General features: G+C 40.7%; 1 protein-coding gene across 1 annotated transcript; it reads right to left on the minus strand.

Annotated features, from left to right (window-relative positions):
• Positions 1 to 1,618: 1,618 nt before the first annotated feature.
• On the minus strand, positions 1,619 to 16,300 carry arg2 (arginase 2). The gene is made up of 8 exons (XM_079691812.1): positions 15,916 to 16,300; positions 15,748 to 15,820; positions 8,127 to 8,301; positions 6,845 to 7,004; positions 6,041 to 6,135; positions 5,828 to 5,932; positions 4,147 to 4,283; positions 1,619 to 2,496 (listed from the first exon to the last, which is right to left on the minus strand). The coding sequence occupies exons 1-8, from the start codon at positions 16,027 to 16,029 to the stop codon at positions 2,306 to 2,308; spliced, it is 1,050 nt and encodes a 349-aa protein (XP_079547938.1). The 5' UTR covers positions 16,030 to 16,300; the 3' UTR covers positions 1,619 to 2,305.
• Between the last annotated feature and the right edge of the window lie 553 nt (positions 16,301 to 16,853).

Genomic DNA, 16,853 nt, shown 5'->3' on the forward strand with positions numbered 1-16,853 from the left:
CTTCCTTACAGAACCCCTCCTCCAACACACACGAACGCGGACATGACCAATGAGGGCACGAGATACGTTTGTGCACAGATGGAAGGCTGACAGGCAGGTAGGCCATCCAGTTATTTTAGCCGGGCCGGCTCAGATGATTGGTCGAGCTTTTTACAGTACCACGGCTTCCACAGATGACATTTTTTAATGTATTTATTGTCAAAGCATTTAATGTATTCATTTCTATCGGGATGTTAATAGCATTTCATGGAATATAACAAAAAGTGTTTCTGAAGTGAATTACCTACCCTACCTTTAACACATGAATAATACTGTGTAATATATTGTTATATTTATATTTTAAAAGTACAATATAAGACAAGCACACGTTTCATTTGTGGGCCATATTTCATTATACTTTTTTAATTTGCCGAGGGCCGATTCAAAATGGTCCGCGGGCCGCATTTGGCCCCCAGTCGTAGTTTGGACACCCCTGATTTATCTGTATTTATCTATATATGTCTAAACTCTGCACCATATATCTGTTCTGTAAATGTATTGAAAACTAATGCGATGTATTACTCTTTGCACTTTCTTGTTGGATGCAAACTGTAGTTCGTTGGGCAATGACAAGAAAGTTGAATCTAATCTAATTTATGTTTGTTTGTAAAATCCTACCAATTGTTCTCCTAACAGAGAAGAGAGATCTAAGAATTGTAGACAGAACTCATAATCATAAACCAAAACAACATTATTTAAAAAACGAAATGGTCTGAAATTGAGAGCTTTGTTAGAATATTAAATGGCAAAAAGTGACCTATCAAAGGTGGGGTAGGTAATTCACTTCAGATACACTTTGTGTTATATTCCATGGAATGCTCTTAACATCCCGATAGCAATGAATATATAAAATGCTTTAACAATAAATACATAAAAATATCATCTGATGAAGCCGTGGCGCTGTAAAAAGCACGACCAATCATCTGAGCCGGTCCGGCTAAAGTAACTGGATGGCCTACCTGCCTGTCAGCCTTCCATCTGTGCACAAACTGATCTCGTGCCCTCATTGGTCATGTGCGCGTTCGTGTGTGTTGGAGGAGGGGCTCTGTGAGGAAGTCTGAAGGAAGGGGCAGATTTCTTTCGGTTGCGTACTTTCAAATTCTAGCCTAGTGCACTCGAGCTGGTTTCTCCATTCTTACCTACCCTACCTTTAAGTGCTTTTAAAATGTTTTTAAATGTGGACTTTCAAACTGCAAAAGGTTACCTATAAAGTAAAAAAAAATCATGTTCAAAGGCTGTATCCAAAATAAATAAGAGTAGCATCTTTACAAATGCAAAAATTGATCCTTTTCATTTTCTATAAGCACTAACATGATGTTCATTTTTGTTTTTAGTGAAATATCTATTGTATGAATCGCCATGTAATTTGATAAAAACATTCATGTTTCTTTCAGGATAAAAGTAGTAATATAGTTTATAATAACTTTGGTGACAATGTGATTTAGCAAAAACTCTTCAAAGTTTTATTTGTCCAACTTGAATAAATACACTTGCATGCTAATGACATTCCCATCAGCTTTAGTTAGCTTTGTGTTTAGTAAAATATAACGAGTAAATAAGACACCTGGACACATGCACGAAAAATGAAATAACATTTATGGAAGACCAAAATATAAACTCTTTGTTACAAGAACAAATTCGAATGGTGGCAACATCAAGTGAAGCTCTGGAGCTCAGGTGGTGTTGTTCTGCCAGCGTTTGAATCAAAGCTGCATTTTGGACTTTTCAAGCCAATTAATACTCACGTAGTCATAAAATATCAGTTCCCACTAATAATAGTAAGTGTACTAGTAGGTTCAATGTGGAAATACAAAAGTAAACTCTAAAGAAAATACAGTAACCACAGCTGGTCCAAAAGTGCAAACACATCATTACTAGGTTTTAGTAACTGGCACAAAACAGTTGTGAGACTCAAACTAAGGGAAACTTGGTTTATCATACCTCGGAGGCAGGTTCATTCTCTTTCAACCAAACACACAATAAATATGAGGAACCTGTTTGCTCTCTTAACTTATTACCCACATAAGTTAGTATTGCTGCTTTAAATTAATAGTATTTCCATTAATCAGTGTCTCGAGGGCTTCCGTCTCAATCTGTGAAGCCCTCTGTATAATAGTTTGTCTTCATAAAACATTACTAAACATCAGAAAGGGAACAAAACCTCTACGTTTAGATTCAGTCTTTTTACAGTCTTGTTGTCAGGATTGTGGAATGATCACGGGGTCGGTGTTGATATAAAGTCCAAAGCTTTTTGTTCGCCTCCGTTCTAGAGACGCAGCTGCTCCGTGTCGTCCTTCACAGACGGGATCTCGAGGATGGAGACCGGAGCGCCTTCTCTCGTCTGACCCAGAGACGACGCGATGACGTCCACCGCTAGAGAGGCGGTCGCTTCCACGGCCTCACGAGTCGCCCCGAGCGTCGGGTTCACCTCCACCAGGTCCATGGCTGACAGCAGGCCTGAGGACAAGTTAGATGTGAGAAGTTAGCGAAAAACGGCTCTTTAAAGACAGAGAAACAGGAAGTGGAAGCTGCAGACTGCGCCTGTCGTCCCCTCGCATCGTCCTGCACTATTCTGACACAGTGTGCATGAGTTCAAAAGTTATATCAGAACGTTTTTGGAAAAGAGACGCACTGAGAATCAGTTCTTGTTTCTGTGTCACACATTTGAGAATGAGACTAGCAGCTGGTTAGGGAGGAGTAAAAGTGAAAGTGGATTATTGTGCCCCAAAGTTACCAAAGTAAATATTGGACCACAGGAGAACATGTACTTTATTTAAAGGGGACCTATCATGCAAAATGCACTTTTGTACGTCTTGTATACATGAATATGTGTCCCCGGTGTTCCAGGGAACTCACCAAGTGTCAGAAAACACAACCCTCTCTATTTTCCTCCATACCCAAATCTCTTAAAAAGGGGCTGCAACGGATCTGATACAGACTGATCCAGATTTTAACACTTCTATGACGTCACAGAAGTGGCGCTACGGCTATTGGGCCAACTCCACCAATCAGGAGGAGACAGCCACGGACATTGCCGTTGGAAAGCGCTGGAGATGCTGTAGTACATATGCCAGGCCTGTAGATGGTGCTGTTCTCACAGAATCAGCCCATGATGCAAAGACAGTGTTACATTGAGCGAAATGAGGAATGGCTAAAATGCATGATCTGTTTGGTATTTTGAAAAATAAAAAGTATAAATATGCCTTATATAGGTATGGTCCGACACTATATTATTCAAATATAGCATGATAGGTCCACTTTAAGACAAATTAGTGATTAACGTCAAAACTTTAAGCCAACATCATTTACCGTTTGCTCGGGCCACAGCTAACTAATGTTTTGTAATGCTAAACATGTTACTACTGAATATAAAATGTTAGCAAATTCAAATGTATATGCATTAGACTGCGCCCATTTCTTTGGGACAGGAAGTGTTTACGGCAATAGTAACAAGCTATATTTATTTTATAGAACATCTTTGGTTATATCCTGCGTTGTGTGTGGGGTGTTGGAAAAGCACTTCCTGTGTCCACTCTATCACGTGTGCACCACCCACTAAAACTCATGTAAATCTGATTCACGATACCTGACCTCTCTTGTCAATAGGTGGCGCTGTGACTGTTCTTTATCGGCCTGTAGATGTCTTCAGGTTTATCCAGAATTTGAAGTTTGGAGCAAGTTTAATTTACATCGACTTCCTGTTTTACGGCTGCATGAACCGTTATCACACGGTATGTTTCTCCACAATGCCAACATTGCTGCTTGACACGCTGCAGTGCAAAGCGCCTGAAAGTGCCCCAAAATTGCACAGGAAATTCAAAATCCTGTCCTCCCTGCAGGGGCTCAGGGTATACCTCCAAGAGGCTTCTTTTTAAGTCTGTCTTACATCTGCCTTTCAAATTTCATATAATTACTTGTAAGTTAAAGATGGAGGCTTCAAATTTCAAAACAGTTTCCACGCCCGAGGCCAAGACCAAAATGGATGTGTCCACAGTTGTATGAGTTCTCAAGCATCCCAAACAGGAGGGTGCTTAAAGCAACATAAAAAGCCTGGGCTCTAATGAGGGTGCCTGCAGCTGTCTGTGTTTCATTTGTATGAATCTGTACCTGTGTTGTGGATTTCCTCTGTGATGTAGATCCCCTCCCTGTAGGTCAAGCCTCCGTTCACCGGCGTTCCTGTGGCCGGAGCCAGAGACGGGTCGAAGGCGTCGATGTCGAAACTCAAGTGGATCGGTCTCTGTTTTCTGTTGGAGGTGAGAGGATTTAAGATTTTAAAAAAACACACCTGAGCAGACTTTTAGCAAATAAACAAAGCAGAAATGGAGTAAACAAAGTCACAATAGCAAGGCTGGGAGAAGTCTTCTAACTATCTGGAGTATCCTGAAACTCAAGAACTGTACTTAAAAGTGGGGTAGGTAAGTTTGAGAAACCGGCTCGAGATACACTTTTTGTTATATTCCATGGAATGCTCTTAACATCCCGACAGCAATGAATATCTGAAGTGCTTTGACAAAAAATCCATTAAAAAATGTCATGTGTGGAAGCCGTAATACTGTAAAAACTACAACCAATCAGATGTCAGATGGAAGGCTGACAGACAGGGCGGCAAACCAATCCGTTTAGCCGGCCGGGCTAAACGGATTGGTTTGCCGCCCTGTCTGTCAGCCTTCCATCTCATGCACGCACAAATGTATCTCGTGCCGTCATTGGGCGTCCAGTCATTGGGCGTGCCGTCATTGGGCGTGCCGTCATTGGGCGTGCATTGCAGCAGTACTTCAATGACTCGCCAGCAACAGGCGGCCACTTTCACCATGGCAGAGTTAGGTTCAACATCGTCTACTGGTCGCAAAAGAAAAAATGTAACGGAGCAAGTTAAGAACAAAAAGAAAGTGGAAACTAGGAGAAGTCAAAACAGAGTCAATATCGGAGTTGCTTTGGCTGTGTAGTATTGCTAACCTAGATGTGTTTAGATATGTAACGTTACTGCAGCCTGCTCTCGCGGAGGAGGTGCTCTGTAAGGAAGTCTGAAGGAAAGGGCGGATTCTTTTTGCCTGTGTACTTTTGTGGATATTATAAACTCATCAATACTGTAAAGATGTACAATGAGAGTAATCAATGATAAACTGGTGAAAGCAGGCAGCGTTGTCTTCTGGTTATTTATTTGAAGCTTTAAAGGTACATATCTCACAGAGTACAGAGTAGTCTGCAGGAGTGTGCGCAATAGTCACAGAATAGCAAAGCTTATATACAAGATAGGGCGGGCAGACAACGTTTTGTGTAGCACGGCCTCAGAAATCCACTTTCACACGGTCTCATATCGCTATTAGGACACCTGTGTCCTTGAGCCATAGAAAGGACAACAGTCATCAAAATATGGAAGTTCAAACTTAGGGTTAAAAGGAGTAGTTTCAACATAGTCTGCCAAATCAGCCCCGTGGCCTTGAAGCGCTTGAGAATAATAACCCTCTTTAGAGTATGCAGAGGAAACAGCAAAGATGAAGAAATGGTACAGTAGTGTTAGACAATGCTTTCAGAAGCATTTGGTTTGAGCATATAAGGTAACACAAGAAATTGCCACGACAGTACTTTCAAATGTTAGTGCACTCGAGCCGGTTTCTGAAAGTTACCTACCCCACCTTTAAGTACAATTTACTCTGTACTTCTACTCCACTACAATTATTTAATAGCTTTAGTTACTTTACAGTTTTACAGGTGGCAGGATTTAAGATGAAAAAACAGACATTTAGCAAATAAACAAAACAGAAATGAAGTAAACAAAGCCACATGCCTGGACAGGAGGTGGTCCAGAGTGACCTCCATGACTCTCTGGATGCCCAGTCGGTCGATGTCCCTCATGGTGAAGTACTGGATGCCCAGGTTTTTTAGGAGGTGGCTGCGATAAACAACATCAGAATAACATTAACATCTATTTCCACATGGAGTATCAGGTTAGTATCGAGGACATCTGATAAGCGTTTTGGAAGTGATGGCATGTACTCACTACTCTCCGGGGTCAACGTCTCGCAGGCCGATGTACACGAGGTCGCTTGAGGAGAGGAAGGGCTTCGTCCAGGAGAACCCTGGGATATCTGGCATCTGTGGGGAACCGGAGTTAAGGTTATGTGGAAGAGACAGGGACGAGGAAACACACCATTGGGTGATATCTGACCATTTATGTAATTAGCTTTTTTTTTTTAAATGTTTCTATCTCTTTCATTCTGGGTGTCCGGGAGACTTTGAATAATAATACAAATAATACAAATAATACAAATAATAATGATTTTTTTTTTTATATTTTATACATATTTAATAATAATAATTATAATATTTTGCACTTTGCAAACACATTTACATATTGCTTAATAAATTAAAACTCAACAAAAAATATCAAATATATAAAATTCTGACAATTACAACTATACTAATATAGTGGAAATAAAAAAACATGGGAATAAAATGATGAGCTTGAATTATTAAAAGTTGTTTTTTTAACCGTTTCCTTTTGGATAGATAAGTTTAGCTCATTCGTTTAATAATTGAAGTGCTTCTGCAAGTCTCAGATTTCAGTGCACAGGAGCTTATGACTCCATCATCTGCCAATTTTGCAAAACAGGGAGTTCTGTCAGTGTTGCAGTTCCTCAATGACTTCATACGCCTTTTGTAAAACAAGAATTCTAATAGTAGTTTGTTCGTTGTGCATTGAAACTGATGAAGTCATGCTTAATCAGAACACGGTGAATTACATAACCTTTTATCCATCTGCCCATTTTAAATAAAACAAGCTTTGCCTCTAATTCCTGCTCACCTTGTCCGTCAGCTCTTTGAGCATGAATGCGACGGGCTGTCCGTGGAGGTTTCCTGAAGGAGAGCTCATGGGCGTGTTGATGTCTGCGTGAGCGTCCACCCAGATCAGACACAGGTCAGGACACTGCTGCGCATGGCCGCTCACTGAGCCAATAGCAAGGCTGTGGGAAAAGAGACGCAGAGTCTTTTAAATATCAGTCAAATTAAGAGCATAAGAGCATAAATGAGATCGATATGGAAAACGGCTTCAAACTAGATACGAAGTCCATTCTCTGGCTCAAATGGGCTTTTCCCAAAGGACATCCTGCCTTTCAACTCTGTTACACAACATGTGTTGTTACAACTTGTGCAATTCTAGACATTTTAGAATTACATAAGAGCCAATGACCTCTTCACCTGGTGGTGCAAGCGGCTGAAGTCCGTACGGCAGGTGAATATAACTCATGTCAGTTTGATGCATTTGAAACCCCCTGTGTGCCCCTTCCTCTAAATAAAAAGACATACTGTACATATGACAGCTTATGGCATTACCTTTATTAATATTTCCTGAAACACTTGGGAAGTTCTAACAAAATAGTTCGAATGGATTTACACTCTACTTTATACTATTTAATGCCTGATGTGGGAGGTAACTAAGTAAATGTACTCAAGTATATACAAACTGAGTATTCCTACACTCTGGTACTTCTACTTTCACTCAAGTACAAGATCTGAGTACTTCTACTTTCACTCAAGTACAAGATCTGAGTACTTCTACTTTTACTCAAGAACAAGATCTGAGTACTTCTACTTTTACTCAAGTACAAGATCTGAGTACTTCTACTTTTACTCAAGTACAAGATCTGAGTACTTCTGCTTTTACTCAAGTACAAGATCTGAGTACTTCTGCTTTTACTCAAGTACCAGATCTGAGTACTTCTGCTTTTACTCAAGTACAAGACCTGAGTACTTCTACTTTTACTCAAGTACAAGATCTGAGTACTTCTACTTTTACTCAAGTACAAGACCTGAGTACTTCTACTTTTACTCAAGTACAAGATCTGAGTACTTCTACTTTTACTCAAGTACAAGATCTGAGTACTTTTACTTTTACTCAAGTACCAGATCTGAGTACTTCTACTTTTACTCAAGTACCAGATCTGAGTACTTCTACTTTTACTCAAGTACAAGACCTGAGTACTTCTGCTTTTACTCAAGTACCAGATCTGAGTACTTCTCCCCCCTCTGTTTAATGCTACATATTATCCCTTTACCACAGGTGTGTGTGTTTACGCCTCATCTACCTGTGGTCTCCCCCCAGCATGACGAGTGTGTGTCCTGCACCAATGGCTCGGCTCACGGCTCCCGACAGCATCTTGTTGGCTCCGCCCACAGAGCGAGGGAACTTCACGTCCATGTAGGGCTCGTCCTTCTCCAGGTGGTGGAAGTTCAGGTCCCCAAAGTCGTGCACGGAGTAATCTGAGAGAAACAAGATTATGAGAATCAAGATTACATAAAGGATTGAGTAAGACAGAGTTTTAAAACAGGACATTTAACGGTTACATAAAGGAAGCTGCAATCTGATGGTTTATGACACTATTGTCTGTTTAGGGCACATGTGTCAAACTCGAGGCCCGGGGGCCAAATCTGGCCCTTGGTGGATTTAATTTGGGCCCGCAGGATAATTTCTAATTCCTATTAGATCTGGCCCTCCGGTATATTGCACGCACACCTTCACTCCATCCTGAGGGTCTCCTCAGCTCAGAGCCTGAGCCCAAACATTGATGACCTTGCACCCGAGATGAGATGCCAAGTATCTGAGCTAGCATCACAGAGCAGCACACTGAGTTTAATGGATGTTTCCTTCTGCACTTTGTCTCTCACGACAACAGGGCATGTTTGGTTTCTCTTTGAGGGAAATAGTTTTGTTGAAGCTGTTGTTGGCCTGTGGGAAAATGTACTCATAAGAACTGACTCTGGAGAAGCTGCAGACAGAGCCATAAGAAATGAATGAACTGATTATTTAATGTTTGATGTTGTTTTTATAGGCAATCATTGAAGCTTTGTTAGTTCCAGGTTTAATATGTGCAATAAGTTCATTTCAATAAGTTCTGCAATAAACATTGAACCAGTCCGGCCCTCCACTAGTACCCATTTTTTTTATTTTGGCCCACTGTGTATTTGAGTTGGACCCCCCTGGCTTAGAGGAAGCATCTCTGCTTTAAAGACTGCATGTTCCAGAATCACTTGAGAAGCCTTGGTCCTCTGTAGCTGCTATAGTAGGATCACGCTTGTCCTGAAGAGAAGGAAGCCTCTGAGTGAATCAAGGTTCAAGGATCAAAGGCTTTATTGTCATACGCACATTAGATACAGTAGAGATATGGCAATCAGATCTAAAGTCCAATACCCTCCAACAATGCAATATATTATAGAGGACCTCAAACTATAAAACGTAAAAATAGTGCAATATAATGATGCATGACTAATGTGGCGTCATGGATTGCTGCGGTGTCTCAAGTCCTTCTCCAACATGGCGTTTCATTTCGGTGTTTGCTTTCCCTTCTTGTCTAACTTTCCCTTCCCGTAAGCGTGACTCGAACACGTGTCTGCCTCTCAGTCTGAGGAGAAAGCCAGAGGAACGTTATGATTGAGCGAGACCTAATAATTTAACCTGGAGAACCTGCAATTTGTGGGTTTTAAATATTCTTTATAGTTGTTTGGAAATTACCCCTTTGTTGGATTTGAAGACACCCTTTGCAGGTATCAGTTTTAGTTCAGAGGCCTCCTCCATCTGTGGCTTATGGGCGTACGACTAGAGATGTCCCGATCCGATCACGTGATCGGGGATCGGAGCCGATTTTCAAAAGATCGGAATCGGGAGAAAAAAAATCGAGGATCGGGATTTTTTTTTTTTTTTATAAATACTTTTTTAAAATTTTGTATTTAATGTTACAAAACAAAAATGACCATGTTCAAGTCTTAAAGTCATCCTGAGGCCTTAGTTTTGGTTTCAAATTACAGAACATCATGTATGTGTTGCTTCTTTGGGGCTTGTTTTCATAGACCTGCTTATTTCTCTCAAATCTGGCAACAGAGTGGGCAGGGCGCAGTGTCTAATTGTAGCAGTAAGCTAACGAGTACTGATAAGCTTTATTTTGTTTTGATCCAATGCTGCACAACTGAACTGATCCAATGCTGCTGTGAAAGAAAGAAGCTATATCCATGTTGGATAGAATATCCAATTTAAATAAAAAAATAACCTTAAGGGACAACTTGAATGCTTTTTTTTCTCTTAATGCATTTCATAAAGATCGGATCGGGAAAAATCGGTATCGGCAAATTGTCAAAATCAAATGATCGGAATCGGATCGGGAGCAAAAAAAGGTGATCGGGACATCCCTACGTACGACTATATACAAATTCACAATTTCACATGACATTACATTTCATATAACTTGTATCCAAAGCATGTGTGTTTTTGTTATGCCGATAATTATCAAATCGTGTTTAAAACGTTTAAATGGCACTTCAAATGTAGGACATGTCTTTTTTAAGTGAAAAGCTGAAAACCCTAAATAAGTCATTAATCATAAGGACTGGATAAATATAGGATAGAAAAAGGTATTTTAAAGGATAACAATCTTTAACTCTGTGTTTCTGTGGATCCTAATTCTTGTATTGGGCTCTTCACAATTCCCCCGGCTATGGAAATTCCCCACGATCCATCCCATTTCTATTGTATAAGCATGACAATACACATATCTGTGCCTATCTATACACAACACTAAGGGTATGTAATTAAATCTGGCTCTACTTTATACTTCTCTAAAATGATAGAGAGCTAGACAGCGTTTTTAGGTCACTGTTCCCAATCGTCACAATAATGGCAATTGTTAAAAAAAAGGGGGCTTTTTTCCGTAGCGTGACTAAACGAGTCTGAGAAGGCTGATTCATTGAGAGCCAGAGGAGCGTTAGTGACAGAGCACTTCCCGCTTGTCCCGTTTCCCACGTCGGCTCTGGTTTCAGCCGTGGAGCCCGAAAAATTTCCACTGGCTTTAGGGGCTCGCACGGCGGAGTAAACAAGTGATGTGATACACCACTTTGGGGGCTCATCTGGCAACGTGAGCCTTTGTGGCAGGGTAGTGTTTCTCTGCTGATCTGAGGGGAACCAGTGAGGTTCATTTCCATTAGTAGACAGGACAGGAATAGCCCTTGTGTTGATGCAATCTCCAGCATCTATTGCAGGACAATAAACCGTCTGTTATGGAGAAGAAAAAGCTGCTTTTGTCAGCTGGGAACGTGACGGTACGGCTAGAGATTACTGGATGGGTTTTAAGTGTGGTTTTTATCCTCCGAGACCTCTTGGGAAGACTGACACTAACCCTAAGAGTTTAAAGATGGTGTTTAGTTCACTTCAGTTCGGGTCGGGTTTCCTGTGTTTGGCTCAGTTAGTGAGTTGGCAGCGGGATCTGTTTCACTGCTGCCAGGTTGATTTCAGGTTAAACCCATAAGGAGCCACCGTGACACAGGTGTCACATGACCTTTAAATGTTCTGGAAAGTTCCTTATACAGCTATAGCCTTTATTTTATCTCATGAAGTCGCTAAGTGACACTGAACAGTCTGGTGGGTCATGGTCCAGGTCATTTGATTTTGTGTTCCCATGACAACTTGTCCAACATGTCCATGTGCCAGGCTAACACATGTGACATAACGAGCTACATTTCAAAAGCTTTTGTTGTTGTTGCTAAAGGTCAAATTCAAGCCATTTAAGAATGAAAATGCTTACATAACATGTCCTTTATTACATTTAACCTGTTGTGGAAACATTTATTGATCAAATTGATATGAAACAAATGAGATAAACATCGCTGCGACACTGATCGGGACTTTGACCCTAAACTTTCACAGTAAACCCAAAGTGACAAAAAAGCACAATTAGAAATATGATTATGATCTGCTCAGTTAATTTAGCTGATTCAATTATATTGAGTTAATATATTCTTATCCTTGAATTCAAAGAATGTTCAAACTAATTTAAACCAAAAAATCATCCTCATTAATTAAAGGTGGGGTAGGTAATTTTGGAGAAACCAGCTCGAGTGTGCTAGAATTTGAAAATACATAGCCGAAAGAAATCAGCCACTTCCTCACAGAGCCCCTCCTCCAACACACACGAACGTGCACATTACCAATGAGGGCATGAGATAAGTTTGTGCACAGATGGAAGGCTGACAGGCAGGTAGGCATCCAGTTATTTTAGCCGGGCCGGCTCAGATGATTGGTCGTGCTTTTTACAGCGCCACGGCTTCCACAGATGAACTTTTTACATGGATCTTTTGTCAAAGCACTTCAGATATTCATTGCTATCGGGATGTTAAGAGCATACCATGGAATATAACAAAAAGTGTATCTCGAGCCGGTTTCTCAAACGTACCTACCCCACCTTTAAGTTATAAATAAGAGTTATTTTACCATTAAAGCCCAATGTGACATATAGGTCACATTTCAGATATTTGACACTATTTGATTACTTGTCAGAAATGTGGTCTATTTAGTCTAAATTATGTTCCCCTTAATTTTCCCAAAAGTAGAAATGTGTCCGGGTTCTTATGGGTTAAGACAAACCCGACAATTCCTGGCTTCAGATGGACATTAGATTTAGAATTTTATAAAGAAAAATTACCCCCTGCAACCTTATATTTGAAGGCGATGGAAATGTTCCTCTTTTTTTCTTGAAATATCATATAACACGTCTTGTGTATATATGTGTCGTAATACAAGCAAAACTAAGGATAAGATTAGGATAGTAGCACTAATATATAATAATGTTTATAATTCTTGGTTTTCAATGCTTAAAAATACATTTTGCAAGTGTCTGAAGAGTTCCTAAATGCTTCCTTAATATAGATTATTCATAATTTGATTTTTAACATATTTTTAATCCATGTCTATGAAGGTTACATTCATAGACATCTTATTTTATACACATACAGTTCTCTCATCTTTATGGAGAATATTTGATATAGTTCAGCACGAAAAAAAAAAAACTGAATTATTGGATTAGTGCCAAGTGGGTTATCCCATTCAAAATAATTGAAAAATTTGAATATAGAATGGGAATACAAATCCAGTAAGAATACTATTAAATTGTAAGAAATATGCAAAAGCCATGCTGGGATTTGCAGAAATACATTTAAGGGGGTCTGCAAGCAGTCATTAATACGCGATGGTAATACTGTGTGGAAGGATAAAGGCAAGTCAGTTAAAAATAAAATAATATCCCAGCTGTTAAACAGATTGGCTGTGAGGATGGGGAGGACGGCACCTGTTGCTCAACATCTGATGTTTACACCCCGACAAATCTGAGGCTGCCACGCTTACATTGGATCTGTTACATTACAGTTAGCTGAGGCTTTTATTAAAATTGGCGTACAGGCACTTGAATACCCTGGACATGCCTGCACGAGCAATGTGAGGCTAAGTGTCAAGGACACTTTGACTCGTTGACTGCAGAGGGATCAAACCGCGGATTGTTATATCATCGAATTAAACCCTGAGCCACAGAATGAAAGGATCACTGGCAATTTACCTCTTTTTAACTCTGTTATATTTGTATAAAGGTTGCAGGGGAGGACATATGTTGTTTGCTGTGTGAGCTCGGTGAGACAGAGACTATTTTTGTTATACTTCTATCTCTTCAAGGAGATAAGAGAGGTCGTTTTTTGGGTGGAAAATGGCCTCCTTTTATGTTGATTTTCTTTGGCCAAGGATGGGATTTTATTTGCAAGTCTTGAAAGAGAAGGAAGAATATATTGTGTAAGACTGAGCGATACTTAGTCTGTGTATAGTGAGCTTATTTATAGCGGCCTTATCGTGAGGAGCTTGTTTTAATCTCATGTTGAGTCAACAGGTGTGAGACTCATCATCATCAAAGTGACCTCTTCGATGTGTGTTGTGCAACTGATTAAAAAAAATATATATTTTACATTTAATCACATATTTTGAGAACAGGCATTCTCATGATAAGAAACCAATACAAAACACATTGCTGGTGATTACAATAAGAGCTGCAATTATTTGTCAACTTATTGCTCATTTGTTCAGCTTTTGTGGGGAGGCTGTGGCGCAGTGGACTAGTGCGTTGGTGTTGGGATCAGGGGGGCACAGGTTCAAACCCCACTGCAGTCAGCATGTCGTTGTGTCCCTGAGACGATTCACCCCAAATTGCTCCTCCTGTGGGGATTGTCCATAGTATTGAGTATGTAAGTCACTTTGGACAAAAGCATCTAACAAGTAACATGTCATGTTTTGTGATAATCGATTAATCAAGTAATTTTTTATGCAAAAAAGTCAGCCAAGAAGTTTTCAGCCTTTTTATTTTGAAAGTAACAAAGTACTTTGACATACAAGTACTGGACTTAGAGTCCCAGTCTGCTCTGATTGGCTCTGTTGTGATTGGTCAACCGCCCCTTAGCCTATCACGTACAATGTGTTGGAGCGCTAGCCAATAGGAGCACGAGTGTTCCATATTGATGTCACTATGTTCAGGAAGTAAACGAAGGAGTCCAATGGTGGGAGTGAACACAGGGATTTTAGCCTCTGCAGACCATTTACATGCACTAAAACCTGTAGAACACACTAGAGGAGAGGGGAACCCCCAAAAAGTAGACTAGGGCCTCTTTAAATACAGTTTCGAGGTACCTTACTTGAGTATTTCTGTTTCATGATACTTCAAATGTCTATCTGCCTGAGGCACATACTGAAATGAAAACCTGGCAGTGTATAAAGTCATGAAAGTTAGCTCCACCTGGATATATCTTTGGGTGTTTTGAAAAACAGGACATAGATACATTTTTTACAATGTTCTGACATTCTGTAGACAAAACTATAATCACTTCATCTCGAAAATGTATAACAGTGTGAGTCGCAGTTCATTACCATATGCCAGTAGCTTCTTATCGATTTATTGTACACCATATATTATCTACAGTACTCTGTGTCCTCGGTACACAGAAGGAGACTTGTCTGGATCCTGATCTGCTGATAAACTTATTATCACACTGAGCTTTCTTTAACTCCTCCTGTGCTGCAGTAAATCCCTCCCTGTCACATCACTGCTCTCTATGCCAAGTCTCCTTTTGTTTGTGTGGGCGTTGTATTTCCAGCACAAAGAAAACTCATTGACCTGAGCTCCAAAATACACTGCGGATTCTTTCCAAGTGATGTGTCCTCTCTCATGTGCAACCGCAGCACTTCCATTTGTACAGGAAGCGTGTATTAAAGTAGTTTAAGAAGGGGGGGGGGGGGGGGGTCTGCAGTGACGACACAGTGGAAACTCATCAGCCTCTTCCTGCAGCCGAGCATGTGCGCAAGAATGACTAAGGCAGACATGTGGCTCCAGCCTGGGTAACAGAGAGAAAGCAGAATACATTAGCTGCCTGGTGCAGGGTTACCACAGTGCCCTCTCTGTCCTCTGTGCTGTCTCACCCGGTGCTGCTTTACGGCTTAATGCCCTTCTATGGCACCGCTTTCAGTGGCTGAATCGAGCTGTCGCCATTACTTTTTCTTAATGAGCCTATTATCTTAATTCGTGCATGCTCTGCAGGGACACCACATGCACACAGACACCCATTAAACCTCAGCTTTGTGATGCATCAAAAGGAGATAATCACATGTAGCCTTTATTCTAATTAGACCGCTATCCGTGAAAGGATGTTGCGCAGATCTTTAGGGTATTAGGAGGGATCGCGTTGTTCTCTAATACATGCTCGCTGCTTTCAATCCCCTCGGATGTTTTTATTTACAGCCTCGCTGCGATGTAAGAAGCTGGAGGAGGGAGGCAAGGCAGTAAATCTGTCTAAAAACTGTCCTACAGGTTACACCCATCCACCGTTACATAACAATGCCCCGTTTCCCGCACCTACCTAACCCGGAGAGCCTGTCGATGAGCCCCGCATCTCTGATGGCTTTAGGGCCGTGCTCCACGCCTCTCCTTTTCTGATTTAAATTGAAAAACAGGAAGGATTTAAGTGAGTAAAGTTGATCTGAAAATGAAGATTGAAAAACTGAAAATTAAAGTAGGATTTTCTTACCTGTCCTCTTGAGAAAGGAGCTCCAAGCACAGCGACGGATTGAGCTCTGCTTTGTTGGCACGTTTGGCCAAGTTGAGGTCTGAGAAAACGGAATAAAGGTCCTCTCAAAGCCATGTTTTAGTTTTTAAATAATCTAATCGTCCAGTCCTAATCAATCGGATCGTTGTCTGATGAAATCTGAGTGAGAAGTTGCTCTTAGCTGCTGGATGCTGAATGAGTTCGCGCTGCTGCAGGAGGCTGGTCTTATTGCGCCTAAAGCTACTTAATATTCATGAGCTGGGGAAAAGGAGGCCTAAGAATAACATCTTATCATCACACATTCCTTTTTTCTCGCACTTTGTACTTACTGTGTGATTATTTTTGAGAATTTCAGCGATGATTAGCGTTTATAACATGCAATAAACTATTATTAACGGACGGACACTGCTGTTCCATATGCAGCTAGTGACGTCAGTTTGAGTGGCACACCTTCGGAGAAGCCAATAGGAAGCTGGGAAATGAGTGGGTGCGCTGAAAGTGGGCGTGGCCTGCGTGCCGTTGTGGGTCAGGTGGGTTTTTTTTCGTGAAAGGTTTGTTGTGAAGCGCATATCCTGCAGTCTCATCGCTGTGGAAATTTCCAGCGACGCAGCCGATGGGATTTAGAGGCTTGTTTACCTTTTAGCTTTTGACCCTCACTGGTGCCAGGCAGGCCAAAACAAAAAGGTATTCAGGTCAAGAACAAGACCCAACTTTCCATAGACTAAATTACCCCTATGGGGTGACAGGTGTCTGTGTCCTTTTCCTCCTCCGAGAAATAAGTATTTCAATCCTGTTACATAAACCAGCATGTAGAAACAACCTCTATAAATAATACATTACAATTACTGTGCGCATGATTTAGCTTCTTATCAAACGGGAAAGTGTATTATGCAAAAATATTTGTATACATGATTATTATA

Source organism: Notothenia rossii (genome assembly GCF_949606895.1).
Source record: "Notothenia rossii genome assembly, chromosome: 7".
NCBI classification, from domain to species: domain Eukaryota; kingdom Metazoa; phylum Chordata; class Actinopteri; order Perciformes; family Nototheniidae; genus Notothenia; species Notothenia rossii.